The 17,475-nt window shown below is 51.4% G+C and overlaps 1 protein-coding gene across 1 annotated transcript in view; it reads left to right on the forward strand.

Moving 5' to 3' along the window:
- btk (Bruton agammaglobulinemia tyrosine kinase) overlaps positions 1-17,475 on the forward strand; it is a 354,337-nt gene that overhangs the window by 135,115 nt on the left and 201,747 nt on the right. The window contains 2 exon segments of the mRNA XM_067976821.1: positions 2,366-2,527; positions 13,590-13,694. Coding sequence (XP_067832922.1) covers positions 2,402-2,527; positions 13,590-13,694 — 231 coding nt within the window. The 5' untranslated portion in view covers positions 2,366-2,401.

Genomic DNA, 17,475 nt, shown 5'->3' on the forward strand with positions numbered 1-17,475 from the left:
CTGTGCTCACTGACCTACATTGGCTCCCAGTCCCCAATGCCTCAAATAAAAAATTTCTCAACCTCATGTTTAACTCCCTCTATTACCTTGTCCCTCCCTATCTCTGTGATCTCCTCCAGCCCTACAACACTCCCCAACTCTCATTCCTTCAATTTTGGCCTCATGCATTCTCCTCTGCCTTCATCCGTCTAGACATTAAGCTCTGGAATTCCCTCCCTAAACCTCTCCACCTCCCTCTTCTCCTTGAAGAACCTCCTTATGGCCCAAGTCTCTGACCTAGCTTTTGGTCACCCTTCCTAATATCTCCTTCTTCAGGGGGAACACATTCAGAAAATAACTAAAACCAAGACAAGATCTTGTTTGATTATGCCTCTATGAAGCAGCTTGGGATGTTTTTCTACATAAAAGGCGCTATATAAAAGCAAGTTGTTGTTTTTGTTCTTCTTTTTCCTGGCCCCGATGCTAGCTGACACTGTCAACGGTTCCCTCTCCTAAGGCACTGCCTCTCTCTCACCTTCAGAACCTCCACTATCACCCCCTCCTTAAAGAACCCACCAATGGCTCTTCCATCCTCGCCAATTACTGCCAATCTCCCTTTCCACTCCATAGCCCTTGAACACATCATAGCCTCCGAATTCCCCGTCATCTCTCTCAAAGCTCCTTGATAGGATAGAGTGTACATGGGCTGTAGGAGGAGATTAAATGGGTGGGTCGAGTCCAGAATAAGAGAGAGTGTAGATGGTCATTAAATGGGTGGGTCGGGTCCATGATAGGAGAGAGTGTAGATGGTCTGTGTGAGGAGATTAAATGGGTGGGTCGGGTCCATGATAGGCGTACAGGGGCTGTGGGAGGAGATTAAGTGGTGGGTAGAGTCCTTGATAGGGGTACAGGGGCTGTGGGAAGAGATTAAGTGGTGGGTAGAGTCCTTGATAGGCGTACAGGGGCTGTGGGAGGAGATTAAGTGGTGAGTAGAGTCCATGATAGGCGTACAGGGGCTGTGGGAGGATATTAAGTGGTGAGTAGAGTCCATGATAGGCGTACAGGGGCTGTGGGAGGAGATTAAGTGGTGAGTAGAGTCCATGATAGGCGTACAGGGGCTGTGGGAGGAGATTAAGTGGTGAGTAGAGTCCTTGATAGGCGTACAGGGGCTGTGGGAGGAGATTAAGTGGTGAGTAGAGTCCATGATAGGCGTACAGGGGCTGTGGGAGGAGATTAAGTGGTGGGTAGAGTCCTTGATAGGCGTACAGGGGCTGTGGGAGGAGATTAAGTGGTGAGTAGAGTCCTTGATAGGCGTACAGGGGCTGTGGGAGGAGATTAAGTGGTGAGTAGAGTCCATGATAGGCGTACAGGGGCTGAGGAAGGAGATTAAGTGGTGGGTAGAGTCCTTGATAGGGGTACAGGGGCTGTGGGAGGAGATTAAGTGGTGAGTAGAGTCCTTGATAGGCGTACAGGGGCTGTGGGAGGAGATTAAGTGGTGGGTAGAGTCCATGATAGGCGTACAGGGGCTGTGGGAGGAGATTAAGTGGTGGGTAGAGTCCTTGATAGGCGTACAGGGGCTGTGGGAGGAGATTAAGTGGTGGGTAGAGTCCTTGATAGGCGTACAGGGGCTGTGGGAGGAGATTAAGTGGTGAGTAGAGTCCTTGATAGGCGTACAGGGGCTGTGGGAGGAGATTAAGTGGTGGGTAGAGTCCTTGATAGGCATACAGGGGCTGTGGGAGGAGATTAAGTGGTGGGTAGAGTCCTTGATAGGCGTACAGGGGCTGTGGGAGGAGATTAAGTGGTGGGTAGAGTCCTTGATAGGGGTACAGGGGCTGTGGGAGGAGATTAAGTGGTGAGTAGAGTCCTTGATAGGCGTACAGGGGCTGTGGGAGGAGATTAAGTGGTGGGTAGAGTCTATGATAGGCGTACAGGGGCTGTGGGAGGAGATTAAGTGGTGGGTAGAGTCCATGATAGGCGTACAGGGGCTGTGGGAGGAGATTAAGTGGTGGGTAGAGTCCTTGATAGGCGTACAGGGGCTGTGGGAGGAGATTAAGTGGTGAGTAGAGTCCTTGATAGGCGTACAGGGGCTGTGGGAGGAGATTAAGTGGTGAGTAGAGTCCTTGATAGGCGTACAGGGGCTGTGGGAGGAGATTAAGTGGTGGGTAGAGTCCTTGATAGGCATACAGGGGCTGTGGGAGGAGATTAAGTGGTGGGTAGAGTCCATGATAGGCGTACAGGGGCTGTGGGAGGAGATTAAGTGGTGGGTAGAGTCCATGATAGGCGTACAGGGGCTGTGGGAGGATTGCCATTCATGGACCAATTGGCCTTTTCCTACCCCTGGTTGCCTAAGCTGGATGATGAGCTATTGCCCGTTTCTCTCTGACAGGATCTCTGTGGCTGTCTGCTCCCATCAAACGGACTCATGGAGGAGGTGTTCATTAAAAGATCACAGCAGAAGAAAAAGACCTCACCACTCAACTACAAGGAGAGATTATTCATCCTGACTGACGCCAAACTCTCCTACTACGAGTATGACAACGAGCGAATGGTGAGAGTGCACTTTTTACAAGTTTTTTAGTCGGCTCAACCCAGGTAGTAACTACAGCAGAGCTCCTAAGTCGGGAGAGTGAGAGTTCAAACACTTGCCTTGCCCCATATTTGCAGTTTGGCCTCCCCTGGAACCTAACGACATTCGATCTCCCTTTGTTGTTTTTCCAGTTTCCTCTTCTTTTCCCCAGAAGGTGCTGAATTCCACTGGGGTAATGGTTTCATGGGCAGTCGCTTCTCTCCTGTACCTCCCCCAAGTGGCCATTCTTTGTTGTGTGATCCTGGACAATGAGGGTATTCATCGTGGGTGGGCTCACCGTCCTGGCTGATCCTGTCCTCACCCAATACCCATATTTTCCAGCAACCTTTACCAAATATCGTCTGGGGAAGGTAACTCTGGCTGATTTTTTCCTCCTCCCATCTCCTCAGCCCGTGGTGCTTAGACCATTCAACGCAGAGCAGGAATTGAACCTGGGTCTTTATGTTCTGTTTGCCTCAGTATCGGGCAGTGCATATACTGAGTAAGCAGCAGGGCAGCTCCGATCTAGTCTCATATCCAGGTGTCCAAAGCACCGTTGACAGTCCATCTGAAGATCAGGGGAAAGGACCAAAAGCGGCAAAATTGGAGAATAAAAGTGAGTCTTGGTGCTCAAAATCCTAGTGTATATTCAAAGCATGTTGGAGACAGCTAGTGTATATTCGAAGCGTGTTGGAGACAGCTAGTATACATTCGAAGCATGTTGGAGACAGCTAGTGTATATTCGAAGCGTGTTGGAGACAGCTAGTATACATTCGAAGCATGTTGGAGACAGCTAGTGTATATTCGAAGCATGTTGGAGACAGCTAGTGTACATTCGAAGCATGTTGGAGACAGCTAGTGTACATTCGAAGCATGTTGGAGACAGCTAGTGTATATTCGAAGCATGTTGGAGACAGCTAGTGTACATTCGAAGCATGTTGGAGACAGCTAGTGTATATTCAAAGCGTGTTGGAGACAGCTAGTGTATATTCGAAGCATGTTGGAGACAGCTAGTGTACATTCGAAGCATGTTGGAGACAGCTAGTGTCCATTCGAAGCGTGTTGGAGACAGCTAGTGTACATTTGAAGCATGTTGGAGACAGCTAGTGTACATTCGAAGCATGTTGGAGACAGCTAGTGTACATTCGAAGCCTGTTGGAGACAGCTAGTGTACATTCGAAGCGTGTTGGAGACAGCTAGTGTATATTCGAAGCGTGTTGGAGACAGCTAGTGTATAATCGAAGCATGTTGGAGACAGCTAGTGTACATTCGAAGCGTGTTGGAGACAGCTAGTGTATATTCGAAGCATGTTGGAGACAGCTAGTGTAGATTCGAAACATGTTGGAGACAGCTAGTGTACATTCGAAGCATGTTGGAGACAGCTAGTGTACATTCGAAGCATGTTGGAGACAGCTAGTGTACATTCGAAGCATGTTGGAGACAGCTAGTGTACATTCAAAGCGTGTTGGAGACAGCTAGTGTATATTCGAAGCATGTTGGAGACAGCTAGTGTACATTCAAAGCCTGTTGGAGACAGCTAGTGTACATTCGAAGCATGTTGGAGACAGCTAGTGTACATTCGAAGCCTGTTGGAGACAGCTAGTGTATATTCGAAGCGTGTTGGAGACAGCTAGTGTATATTCGAAGCATGTTGGAGACAGCTAGTGTACATTCGAAGCCTGTTGGAGACAGCTAGTGTACATTCGAAGCATGTTGGAGACAGCTAGTGTATATTCAAAGCATGTTGGATACAGCTAGTGTATGTTCAAAGCATGTTGGAGACAGCTAGTGTATGTTCAAAGCATGTTGGAGACAGCTAGTGTACATTCGAAGCATGTTGGAGACAGCTAGTGTATATTCAAAGCATGTTGGAGACAGCTAGTGTACATTCGAAGCATATTGAAGACCGCTAGTGTATATTCAAAGCATGTTGGATACAGCTAGTGTATATTCAAAGCATGTTGGATACAGCTAGTGTATATTCGAAGCATGTTGGAGACAGCTAGTGTACATTCGAAGCATGTTGGAGACAGCTAGTATACATTCGAAGCATGTTGGAGACAGCTAGTGTATATTCGAAGCATGTTGGATACAGCTAGTGTACATTCGAAGCATGTTGGATACAGCTAGTGTACATTCGAAGCATGTTGGAGACAGCTAGTGTACATTCGAAGCATGTTGGAGACAGCTAGTGTACATTCGAAGCATGTTGGAGACAGCTAGTGTATATTCGAAGCATGTTGGATACAGCTAGTGTATATTCGAAGCATGTTGGAGACAGTTAGTGTATATTCGAAGCATGTTGGAGACAGCTAGTGTATATTCGAAGCATGTTGGAGACAGTTAGTGTATATTCAAAGTATGTTGGAGACAGCTAGTGTATATTCGAAGCATGTTGGAGACAGCTAGTGTATATTCGAAGCATGTTGGAGACAGCTAGTGTACATTCGAAGCATGTTGGAGACAGCTAGTGTATATTCGAAGCATGTTGGATACAGCTAGTGTACATTCAAAGCATGTTGGAGACAGCTAGTGTACATTCGAAGCATGTTGGATACAGCTAGTGTACATTCAAAGCATGTTGGAGACAGCTAGTGTACATTCGAAGCATGTTGGAGACAGCTAGTGTACATTCGAAGCATGTTGGATACAGCTAGTGTACATTCGAAGCATGTTGGATACAGCTAGTGTACATTCGAAGCATGTTGGAGACAGCTAGTGTATATTCGAAGCATGTTGGATACAGCTAGTGTACATTCAAAGCATGTTGGAGACAGCTAGTGTACATTCGAAGCATGTTGGATACAGCTAGTGTACATTCAAAGCATGTTGGAGACAGCTAGTGTACATTCGAAGCATGTTGGATACAGCTAGTGTACATTCAAAGCATGTTGGAGACAGCTAGTGTACATTCGAAGCATGTTGGATACAGCTAGTGTACATTCAAAGCATGTTGGAGACAGCTAGTGTACATTCGAAGCTTGTTGGAGACAGCTAGTGTACATTCGAAGCATGTTGGAGACAGCTAGTGTACATTCGAAGCATGTTGGAGACAGCTAGTGTATATTCGAAGCATGTTGGATACAGCTAGTGTACATTCAAAGCATGTTGGAGACAGCTAGTGTACATTCGAAGCATGTTGGATACAGCTAGTGTACATTCAAAGCATGTTGGAGACAGCTAGTGTACATTCGAAGCATGTTGGATACAGCTAGTGTACATTCAAAGCATGTTGGAGACAGCTAGTGTACATTCGAAGCATGTTGGATACAGCTAGTGTACATTCAAAGCATGTTGGAGACAGCTAGTGTACATTCGAAGCTTGTTGGAGACAGCTAGTGTACATTCGAAGCATGTTGGAGACAGCTAGTGTACATTCGAAGCATGTTGGAGACAGCTAGTGTATATTCAAAGCATGTTGGATACAGCTAGTGTATATTCGAAGCATGTTGGAGACAGTTAGTGTATATTCGAAGCATGTTGGAGACAGTTCGTGTACATTCGAAGCATGTTGGAGACAGCTAGTGTATATTCAAAGCGTGTTGGAGACAGCTAGTGTATATTCGAAGCGTGTTGGAGACAGCTAGTGTATATTGGAAGCATGTTGGAGACAGCTAGTGTACATTCGAAGCTTGTTGGAGACAGCTAGTGTACATTCGAAGCATGTTGGAGACAGCTAGTGTACATTCGAAGCATGTTGGAGACAGCTAGTGTATATTCGAAGCATGTTGGATACAGCTAGTGTACATTCAAAGCATGTTGGAGACAGCTAGTGTACATTCGAAGCATGTTGGATACAGCTAGTGTACATTCAAAGCATGTTGGAGACAGCTAGTGTACATTCGAAGCATGTTGGATACAGCTAGTGTACATTCAAAGCATGTTGGAGACAGCTAGTGTACATTCGAAGCATGTTGGATACAGCTAGTGTACATTCAAAGCATGTTGGAGACAGCTAGTGTACATTCGAAGCTTGTTGGAGACAGCTAGTGTACATTCGAAGCATGTTGGAGACAGCTAGTGTACATTCGAAGCATGTTGGAGACAGCTAGTGTATATTCAAAGCATGTTGGATACAGCTAGTGTATATTCGAAGCATGTTGGAGACAGTTAGTGTATATTCGAAGCATGTTGGAGACAGTTCGTGTACATTCGAAGCATGTTGGAGACAGCTAGTGTATATTCAAAGCGTGTTGGAGACAGCTAGTGTATATTCGAAGCGTGTTGGAGACAGCTAGTGTATATTGGAAGCATGTTGGAGACAGCTAGTGTACATTCGAAGCCTGTTGGAGACAGCTAGTGTACATTCGAAGCATGTTGGAGACAGCTAGTGTATATTCAAAGCATGTTGGATACAGCTAGTGTATGTTCAAAGCATGTTGGAGACAGCTAGTGTATGTTCAAAGCATGTTGGAGACAGCTAGTGTACATTCGAAGCATGTTGGAGACAGCTAGTGTATATTCAAAGCATGTTGGAGACAGCTGGTGTACATTCGAAGCATATTGAAGACCGCTAGTGTATATTCGAAGCATGTTGGAGACAGTTAGTGTATATTCGAAGCATGTTGGAGACAGCTAGTGTATATTCGAAGCATGTTGGAGACAGTTAGTGTATATTTGAAGCATGTTGGAGACAGCTAGTGTATATTCGAAGCATGTTGGAGACAGCTAGTGTACATTCGAAGCATGTTGGAGACAGCTAGTGTATATTCGAAGCATGTTGGATACAGCTAGTGTACATTCAAAGCATGTTGGAGACAGCTAGTGTACATTCGAAGCATGTTGGATACAGCTAGTGTACATTCAAAGCATGTTGGAGACAGCTAGTGTACATTCGAAGCATGTTGGAGACAGCTAGTGTACATTCGAAGCTTGTTGGAGACAGCTAGTGTACATTCGAAGCATGTTGGATACAGCTAGTGTACATTCAAAGCATGTTGGAGACAGCTAGTGTACATTCGAAGCTTGTTGGAGACAGCTAGTGTACATTCGAAGCATGTTGGAGACAGCTAGTGTACATTCGAAGCATGTTGGATACAGCTAGTGTATATTCAAAGCATGTTGGATACAGCTAGTGTATATTCGAAGCATGTTGGAGACAGTTAGTGTATATTCGAAGCATGTTGGAGACAGCTAGTGTATATTCGAAGCATGTTGGAGACAGTTAGTGTATATTTGAAGCATGTTGGAGACAGCTAGTGTATATTCGAAGCATGTTGGAGACAGCTAGTGTACATTCGAAGCATGTTGGAGACAGCTAGTGTATATTCGAAGCATGTTGGATACAGCTAGTGTACATTCAAAGCATGTTGGAGACAGCTAGTGTACATTCGAAGCATGTTGGATACAGCTAGTGTACATTCAAAGCATGTTGGAGACAGCTAGTGTACATTCGAAGCATGTTGGAGACAGCTAGTGTACATTCGAAGCTTGTTGGAGACAGCTAGTGTACATTCGAAGCATGTTGGATACAGCTAGTGTACATTCAAAGCATGTTGGAGACAGCTAGTGTACATTCGAAGCTTGTTGGAGACAGCTAGTGTACATTCGAAGCATGTTGGAGACAGCTAGTGTACATTCGAAGCATGTTGGATACAGCTAGTGTATATTCAAAGCATGTTGGATACAGCTAGTGTATATTCGAAGCATGTTGGAGACAGTTAGTGTATATTCGAAGCATGTTGGAGACAGTTAGTGTACATTCGAAGCATGTTGGAGACAGCTAGTGTATATTCAAAGCGTGTTGGAGACAGCTAGTGTATATTCAAAGCGTGTTGGAGACAGCTAGTGTATGTTCGAAGCATGTTGGAGACAGCTAGTGTATATTCGAAGCATGTTGGAGACAGTTAGTGTATATTCGAAGCATGTTGGAGACAGCTAGTGTATATTCAAAGCGTGTTGGAGACAGCTAGTGTATATTCAAAGCGTGTTGGAGACAGCTAGTGTATGTTCGAAGCATGTTGGAGACAGCTAGTGTATATTCGAAGCATGTTGGAGACAGTTAGTGTACATTCGAAGCATGTTGGAGACAGTTAGTGTACATTCGAAGCATGTTGGAGACAGCTAGAGCCAGTTTCCATTACTCTCCAGCGGTTTGTTTTCTTGATCTTTTCTGACTCCTGACAACACGAAGCAGAAATCTAACTCGGCCCCAAAATTCTATGTGGCAAACTGCACCGGATTCACATTGAGTTCGGACTTGCTGCCCCTGATTTAAATAACCACCGACAGTTCTCTAGTGCAAGTCCAGTGTGAAATGGGAGGGCGGGCTGGACTGGACTGGACTGGACTGGGCTGGGCTGGACTGGACTGGGCTGGAATGGACTGGACTGGACTGGACTGGACTGGACTGGGCTGGACTGGACTGGCCTGGGCTGGGCTGGACTGGACTGGACTGGGCTGGGCTGGGCTGGACTGGACTGGATTGGACTGGATTAGGCTGGGCTGGACTGGACTGGGCTGGGCTGGACTGGACTGGATTCGGCTGGGCTGGGCTGGACTGGACTGGATTGGACTGGATTTGGCTGGGCTGGACTGGACTGGACTGAACTGGGCTGGGCTGGGCTGGACTGGACTGGATTGGACTGGATTGGGCTGGGCTGGACTGGACTGGGCTGGGCTGGACTGGACTGGATTCGGCTGGGCTGGACTGGATTGGGCTGGGCTGGATTTGGCTGGACTGGACTGGATTTGGCTGGGCTGGACTGGACTGGACTGAACTGGACTGGACTGGGCTGGGCCAGGCTGGACTGGACTGGACTGGGCTGGACCAGGCTAGACTAGACTACACTGGACTGGGCTGGGCTGGGCTGGACTGGGCTGGGCTGGACTGGACTGGGCTGGGCTGGGCTGGACTGGACTGGATTGGACTGGATTAGGCTGGGCTGGACTGGACTGGGCTGGGCTGGACTGGACTGGGCTGGGCTGGACTGGACTGGATTCGGCTGGGCTGGACTGGATTGGGCTGGGCTGGATTTGGCTGGACTGGACTGGATTTGGCTGGGCTGGACTGGACTGGACTGAACTGGACTGGACTGGGCTGGGCCAGGCTGGACTGGACTGGACTGGGCTGGACCAGGCTAGACTAGACTACACTGGCTTGAGCTGGGCCATGCTGAGCTGGGCTGGACTGGACCGGATGTGGCTGGGCTGGACTGGGCTGGGCTGGACTAGACTGGGCTGGACTGGACCAGATGTGGCTGGGCTGGACTGGGCTGGACTGGACCAGGCTGCACGCGGGTGCGAGGGGGTGGGTGAAGAATCCTCAGCAGGGTAAGACCAGCAACTCCTCCGCTCATTGGGAACCATTTTCCCAGAGGGGTCCTTCATTTACATAGGCAAGGGACCCAAGGCCTCTTTTAGATGGGCGCCCAGGACGCTAACAAAATCAGCCCAAGGAGATTCAGCAGTGGCCTGAATGCAGGCACAGACTGAGCCTGGGCTGGACCTTTGCTGAATTGGTCAGCACTGCACCCGATTCAGGCCCAAGAAAACGGCACCACGGATATCGATTTCTACCCAATCGTATGCCTATGATGGTTAATAAAAAGATACCAAACTGGTGAGGACAGGATGCAGCTGTGATACTGCTTGAACAGCTCACTCCAAGACTCACGACTGAAGAATGGCACTGGGCTGAGGGGAGGGGGAGAGAGTCAGCACCTTCAGGGGAGGGGGGAGAGAGTCAGCACCTTCAGGGGAGGGGGGAGAGAGTCAGCACCTTCAGGGGAGGGGGGAGAGAGTCAGCATCTTCAGGGGAGGGGGGAGAGAGTCAGCACCTTCAGGGGAGGGGGGAGAGAGTCAGCATCTTCAGGGGAGGGGGGAGAGAGTCAGCATCTTCAGGGGAGGGGGGAGAGAGTCAGCACCTTCAGGGGAGGGGGAAGAGAGTCAGCACCTTCAGGGGAGGGGGGAGAGAGTCAGCACCTTCAGGGGAGGGGGGAGAGAGTCAGCACCTTCAGGGGAGGGGGAGAGAGTCAGCATCTTCAGGGGAGGGGGGAGAGAGTCAGCACCTTCAGGGGAGGGGGGAGAGAGTCAGCATCTTCAGGGGAGGGGGGAGAGAGTCAGCACCTTCAGGGGTATGGGGGGAGAGAGTCAGTACCTTCAGGGGAGGGGGGAGAGAGTCAGCATCTTCAGGGGAGGGGGGAGAGAGTCAGCACCTTCAGGGGAGGGGGGAGAGAGTCAGCATCTTCAGGGGAGGGGGAGAGAGTCAGCACCTTCAGGGGAGGGGGGAGAGAGTCAGCACCTTCAGGGGAGGGGGAGAGAGTCAGCATCTTCAGGGGAGGGGGGAGAGAGTCAGCATCTTCAGGGGAGGGGGAGAGAGTCAGCATCTTCAGGGGAGGGGGGAGAGAGTCAGCATCTTCAGGGGAGGGAGGGGGGAGAGAGTCAGGACCTTCAGGGGAGGGGGGGAGAGAGTCAGCACCTTCAGGGGAGGGGGAGAGAGTCAGCACCTTCAGGGGAGGGGGGAGAGAGTCAGCACCTTCAGGGGAGGGGGGAGAGAGTCAGCATCTTCAGGGGAGGGGGGAGAGAGTCAGCACCTTCAGGGGAGGGGGGAGAGAGTCAGCACCTTCAGGGGAGGGGGGAGAGAGTCAGCACCTTCAGGGGAGGGGGGAGAGAGTCAGCACCTTCAGGGGAGGGGGGAGAGAGTCAGCACCTTCAGGGGAGGGGGGAGAGAGTCAGCACCTTCAGGGGAGGGGGGAGAGAGTCAGCACCTTCAGGGGAGGGGGGAGAGAGTCAGCATCTTCAGGGGAGGGGGGAGAGAGTCAGCACCTTCAGGGGAGGGGGGAGAGAGTCAGCATCTTCAGGGGAGGGGGGAGAGAGTCAGCATCTTCAGGGGAGGGGGGAGAGAGTCAGCACCTTCAGGGGAGGGGGGGAGAGAGTCAGCACCTTCAGGGGAGGGGGGAGAGAGTCAGCACCTTCAGGGGAGGGGGGAGAGAGTCAGCACCTTCAGGGGAGGGGGGAGAGAGTCAGCATCTTCAGGGGAGGGGGGAGAGAGTCAGCACCTTCAGGGGTATGGGGGGAGAGAGTCAGTACCTTCAGGGGAGGGGGGAGAGAGTCAGCATCTTCAGGGGAGGGGGGAGAGAGTCAGCACCTTCAGGGGAGGGGGGAGAGAGTCAGCATCTTCAGGGGAGGGGGAGAGAGTCAGCACCTTCAGGGGAGGGGGGAGAGAGTCAGCACCTTCAGGGGAGGGGGAGAGAGTCAGCATCTTCAGGGGAGGGGGGAGAGAGTCAGCATCTTCAGGGGAGGGGGAGAGAGTCAGCATCTTCAGGGGAGGGGGGAGAGAGTCAGCATCTTCAGGGGAGGGAGGGGGGAGAGAGTCAGGACCTTCAGGGGAGGGGGGAGAGAGTCAGCACCTTCAGGGGAGGGGGAGAGAGTCAGCACCTTCAGGGGAGGGGGGAGAGAGTCAGCACCTTCAGGGGAGGGGGGGAGAGAGTCAGCATCTTCAGGGGAGGGGGGAGAGAGTCAGCACCTTCAGGGGAGGGGGGAGAGAGTCAGCACCTTCAGGGGAGGGGGGAGAGAGTCAGCACCTTCAGGGGAGGGGGGAGAGAGTCAGCACCTTCAGGGGAGGGGGGAGAGAGTCAGCACCTTCAGGGGAGGGGGGAGAGAGTCAGCACCTTCAGGGGAGGGGGGAGAGAGTCAGCACCTTCAGGGGAGGGGGGGAGAGAGTCAGCATCTTCAGGGGAGGGGGGAGAGAGTCAGCACCTTCAGGGGTGGGGGGAGAGAGTCAGGACCTTCAGGGGAGGGGGGAGAGAGTCAGCACCTTCAGGGGAGGGGGGAGAGAGTCAGCACCTTCAGGGGAGGGGGGAGAGAGTCAGCACCTTCAGGGGAGGGGGGAGAGAGTCAGCACCTTCAGGGGAGGGGGAAGAGAGTCAGCACCTTCAGGGGAGGGGGGAGAGAGTCAGCACCTTCAGGGGAGGGGGGAGAGAGTCAGCACCTTCAGGGGAGGGGGAGAGTGAGTCAGCACCTTCAGGGGAGGGGGGAGAGAGTCAGCATCTTCAGGGGAGGGGGGGAGAGAGTCAGCACCTTCAGGGGAGGGGGAGAGAGTCAGCACCTTCAGGGGAGGGGGGGAGAGAGTCAGCACCTTCAGGGGAGGGGGGAGAGAGTCAGCATCTTCAGGGGAGGGGGGAGAGAGTCAGCATCTTCAGGGGAGTGGGGAGAGAGTCAGCACCTTCAGGGGAGGGGGGAGAGAGTCAGCACCTTCAGGGGAGGGGGGAGAGAGTCAGCACCTTCAGGGGAGGGGGGAGAGAGTCAGCACCTTCAGGGGAGGGGGGAGAGAGTCAGCACCTTCAGGGGAGGGGGGAGAGAGTCAGCACCTTCAGGGGAGGGGGAGAGTGAGTCAGCACCTTCAGGGGAGGGGGGAGAGAGTCAGCATCTTCAGGGGAGGGGGGGAGAGAGTCAGCATCTTCAGGGGAGGGGGGAGAGAGTCAGCATCTTCAGGGGAGGGGGGGAGAGAGTCAGCATCTTCAGGGGAGGGGGGGAGAGAGTCAGCATCTTCAGGGGAGGGGGGAAGAGAGTCAGTACCTTCAGGGGAGGGGGGAGAGAGTCAGCACCTTCAGGGGAGGGGGGGGAGAGTCAGTACCTTCAGGGGAGGGGGGAGAGAGTCAGCACCTTCAGGGGAGGGGGGGAGAGAGTCAGCACCTTCAGGGGAGGGGGAAGAGAGTCAGCACCTTCAGGGGAGGGGGAAGAGAGTCAGCACCTTCAGGGGAGGGGGGGGAGAGTCAGCACCTTCAGGGGAGGGGGAAGAGAGTCAGCACCTTCAGGGGAGGGGGAAGAGAGTCAGCACCTTCAGGGGAGGGGGGGGAGAGTCAGCACCTTCAGGGGAGGGGGAAGAGAGTCAGCACCTTCAGGGGGGGGGGGGAGAGTCAGCACCTTCAGGGGAGGGGGGAGAGAGTCAGCACCTTCAGGGGAGGGGGGGGAGAGTCAGCACCTTCAGGGGAGTGGGGAGAGAGTCAGTACCTTCAGGGGAGGGGGGGAGGTAATTTTGAGTTGGAGAAGGAGAACATCTGAGGTGTATAATAATTTAGTGTTAAATCTGTTTTCTCTCCAGAAACGAGGGGGCAAGAAAGGATCAATTGATGTGGAAAAAATCAAGTGTGTGGAAACAGTGATAACCGAAGAAAACTGTCCCCTGGACAGACTGTACCCATTCCAGGTTAGTGCATGAATGTGAGCACTCTGAGGGGAAATGGAGCATCGGAACAGGAGGAGGCCATTCAGCCCCTTGGGCAAGTTCTGCCATTCAATTAGATCATGGCTGATCTGTACCTCAAGCCTCATTTCCCGCCTTTGCTCCCTATCCTGTGATCCCCTTACCCAACAAAAATCTATCGATCTCAGTACTGAAAGCTCCAATTGTCCCCCAGCCTCAACGGCTTTTTTGGGGAGAGAGTTCCAGATTCCCACTCCCCTTTGTGTGAAGAAATGCTTCCTGATTTCACCCCTGAACGGCCGGGCTCTAATTTTAAGATTGTGCCCCCTTGTTCTGGACTCTCCCACCAGAGGAAATAGTTTCACCGTATCCACCCTATTAAATCCTTTTAACATTTTAAACACCTCAACTAGATCGACCCTCAATCTTCTGAACTCAAGTTTACACAACCAGTCCTCATAATTGAACCCTCTAAGCCCCAGTACCGTTCTTTCGCCACTGTATGTGAGAACTCAAAACTTACTTTCACGGGAGCCTTCAACCAACTGAAAGTGAACTGGGAATGGCCAAGTGGTTTGGAGTTCCACACTGAGGCTTCAGCGAAACACCTTTATAGATACAATGCTGAGCGTGCAGGATAAATACATACCAAAAATCAGCTGTTAATCTCTCTCCAGCACCCTGTCCGACAGTGCAGCTCTCCCTCAGAACTGCACTGGTGTGTCAGCCTGTCCGACAGTGCAGCTCTCCCTCAGAACTGCACTGGTGTGTCAGCCTGTCCGACAGTGCAGCTCTCCCTCAGAACTGCACTGGTGTGTCAGCCTGTCCGACAGTGCAGCTCTCCCTCAGAACTGCACTGGTGTGTCAGCCTGTCCGACAGTGCAGCTCTCCCTCAGAACTGCACTGGTGTGTCAGCCTGGATGCTGTGCTCAAGTCTCTGGAATGGGACCCATGATCTTCTGATTCAGAGGCGAGAGAGAGAGAGAGAGAGTGTGCTACCAACTGAGCCCCGGCTGACAGCTACTAGGAGGGGCTGTCAGAGGTTTTGTTCAGCAACTTAAAAGACTCATGATGGAGGACACCAGAGGTTGAAAAGAGTATGAGGAGATGAGGTAAATCAGAAAATAGTGCCTGGGTAACAGCAAGCTTGGGTATGAGGTACATGGCAAATGGTAAATACTTGACGAGTACACCTCATATGTGGGAAGAGAAGGAGATTGACGGAGGTGAGGAGTGTTCCATGACGCTCAGGTTCTGTGACAGAACGAGTTAGAGAGTGAGAGGTGGTGCAATGAGTCTGGATTTCAACACAGTGAGGATGTAGGGAGGAGGGAGAGTGCGTAGGAAGGGTGATCTGGTGCTGAGGAAGAACAAGAGAGGAAGGTTGAGAGGACCAATGATCATAACAGTAACAATAAAACCGAGAGAGGGAAGTGGGGATCGGAGGCTGCAGGTGAGGGAGCGATTGCCAATAGAAATGACAATACTGCAAATAAAATCAGACATATTGACCAAACATTTCCAAATGCCTATCTGCAGCCGAGCTAGAGGTTTCTCTTTGTCTAGAGTGGGGCTTTGCTGACAGTACATTTACATCACATCTAACATTCTGAGTTCGAAGCGAAAAGGGGAAATGAAACCCTCTGTTGTTATTTTGACTACTTGTGATCTGATAAGTAGTCACTGAATATAGCAAGAGACTCATTATCGCAGTGAATAAACATCTCGACTTGCTGCTGTGAAGTGAGTTTTCTCACTGAGAGACTGCTTAAAGGCACAGCATCTTTATAATCCTCATCTGCATCCAACCCAGCACATGGCAGAAACCCGCCAGCGGGTGAGACACCCCCGATTGGGCGATTGTGGTTTAACCATTAGCCCATCGAGCACCTCCTTCCACCAGCTACCAATTGGCTGAAGGAGAGGCCATCACTGGCCCATTGGAGCGAGGCAGACTCTTTAATCAGTGAACCAGTGAACATGGGATTGGTGCCAATCTAAATCCATAAACTGAAGCTGTTCAGAATACCCCAATGTCAAGTTAATTCGTTAGCACCCAACTGATGACTTAGCAACAAAAGGTGCAGCTGGAGGGAACCATCTCAAGGACACGTGTCTGAGAAAATTGTTAGTTGCTCAGAGTGCAGAGACAAGGCAGAAGCTCCTCATGGCCCCTTGCTTCACCGAGTGGTAGTGAACTCTGTGTTTGAACCCTGGATACAAGGACTGAGTCCTGGGGGCATGCACGGCCTGGGAGAGAGGTTCGACTGGCAGAAGTGGCTGGAGCTTTGGTGCAGGATTTCAGATTGCTGCTGGGTGCTGAGGTGCAGCTCTGGTATTCTGGGATGGAATGGAAGGTCTGGCTTAAGCAATGTGGCGTTGTTTTAGTCACTGGAGTGTGGAGGGGAAGATACTGCAAGATTTTTGACGAACAGGAAAAGATCTGGAAAAGAACAAGTCTGTCTCTGGCCACAGATCTACCCACTGTCTCACTCATGTCCCTCAAAAAGAAAGACTTGCATTATACAGTGCCTTTCACCACCTCAGGACATCTCAAAGCGCTTCACAGTCAATGAAGTACTTTTTTGAAGTGTGGTCACTGTTGTAATGTAGGAAATGTGGCAGCCAATTTGCGCACAGCAAGATCCCATCAACAGTAATGTGATAATGACCAGATAATCTGCTTGTAGTGATGTTGGTTGAGGGACAAATATTGGTGAGAACACCGGGGAGAACTCCCCTGCTCTTCTTCAAATAGTGCCATGGGATCTCTTATGCCCACCTGAGAGGACAGACAGTGCTTCAGTTTAATGTCTCATCTGAAAGACAGCACCTCTGACAGTGCAGCACTCCCTCAGTACTGTGCTGGAGTGTCAGCCTAGATCATGTGCTCAAGTCTCTGGAGTGGGGCTCGAACCCATGACCTTATCTTGTGTAAATTCGGGTCCTGCGCTTCTTGCAGGCACTAATGGGAGACCCTTCACCAGCTCTATTTAAAGGGATCATCCACTACATACAGGTCAGCTGCTGGTTTGTCATTTCTGGCTGCTGGTTAACATCTGGGCATTTCTTGGTGTGTTTTATCACTCTGCAAAGTTCACTTTGTGTAAACAGAGCAAAGTTTTGCTGGTGTTGTAGTGTTGTTGTTTGCCTCAGAAAGAGTTTGACTGCAGTTATGGGTGGTCTGTTAGGTCTTCCTTTGGGGCCGGAGGACGAGGGGGAGCAGCAAGATAGACAGGAGAGAGCAGGAGCAGCTGGGAGATGAGGGAGGAGGAGGGCATTGCCCAGGAGGCCGTACCCACAGCCGGTGTCCACCTCCCCTTTAAGAGGTACTGGCTGCCTTTAAGTGGTGTCAGAGAGGCCCGATATCGAGCAGTCCCCCCAGACAGGCGAGCAGCTGATGAGAAATGCTGGCTGCTCGCCCGACTCATCATAATCAGCAGGCAGCACGAACATTACATGGTCCCTGAGTCAACACGAAGAGGCACGGGAATGGGAAGCACTGTCCCCGTCCCCCCCCCCTCACACACTGTCCCCGTCCCCCCCCCTCACACACCTCACCCCGTCCCCCCCCCTCACACCCCCCCCGTCCCCCCCCCTCACACACTGTCCCCGTCCCCCCCCCCTCACACACTGTCCCCGTCCCCCCCCCTCACACACTGTCCCCGTCCCCCCCCCTCACACACTGTCCCCGTCCCCCCCCCCCTCACACACCTCACCCCGTCCCCCCCCCCTCACACACTGTCCCCGTCCCCCCCCCTCACACACTGTCCCCGTCCCCCCC

This window comes from Heptranchias perlo, assembly GCF_035084215.1.
Source record: "Heptranchias perlo isolate sHepPer1 chromosome 15 unlocalized genomic scaffold, sHepPer1.hap1 SUPER_15_unloc_1, whole genome shotgun sequence".
NCBI lineage: Eukaryota > Metazoa > Chordata > Chondrichthyes > Hexanchiformes > Hexanchidae > Heptranchias > Heptranchias perlo.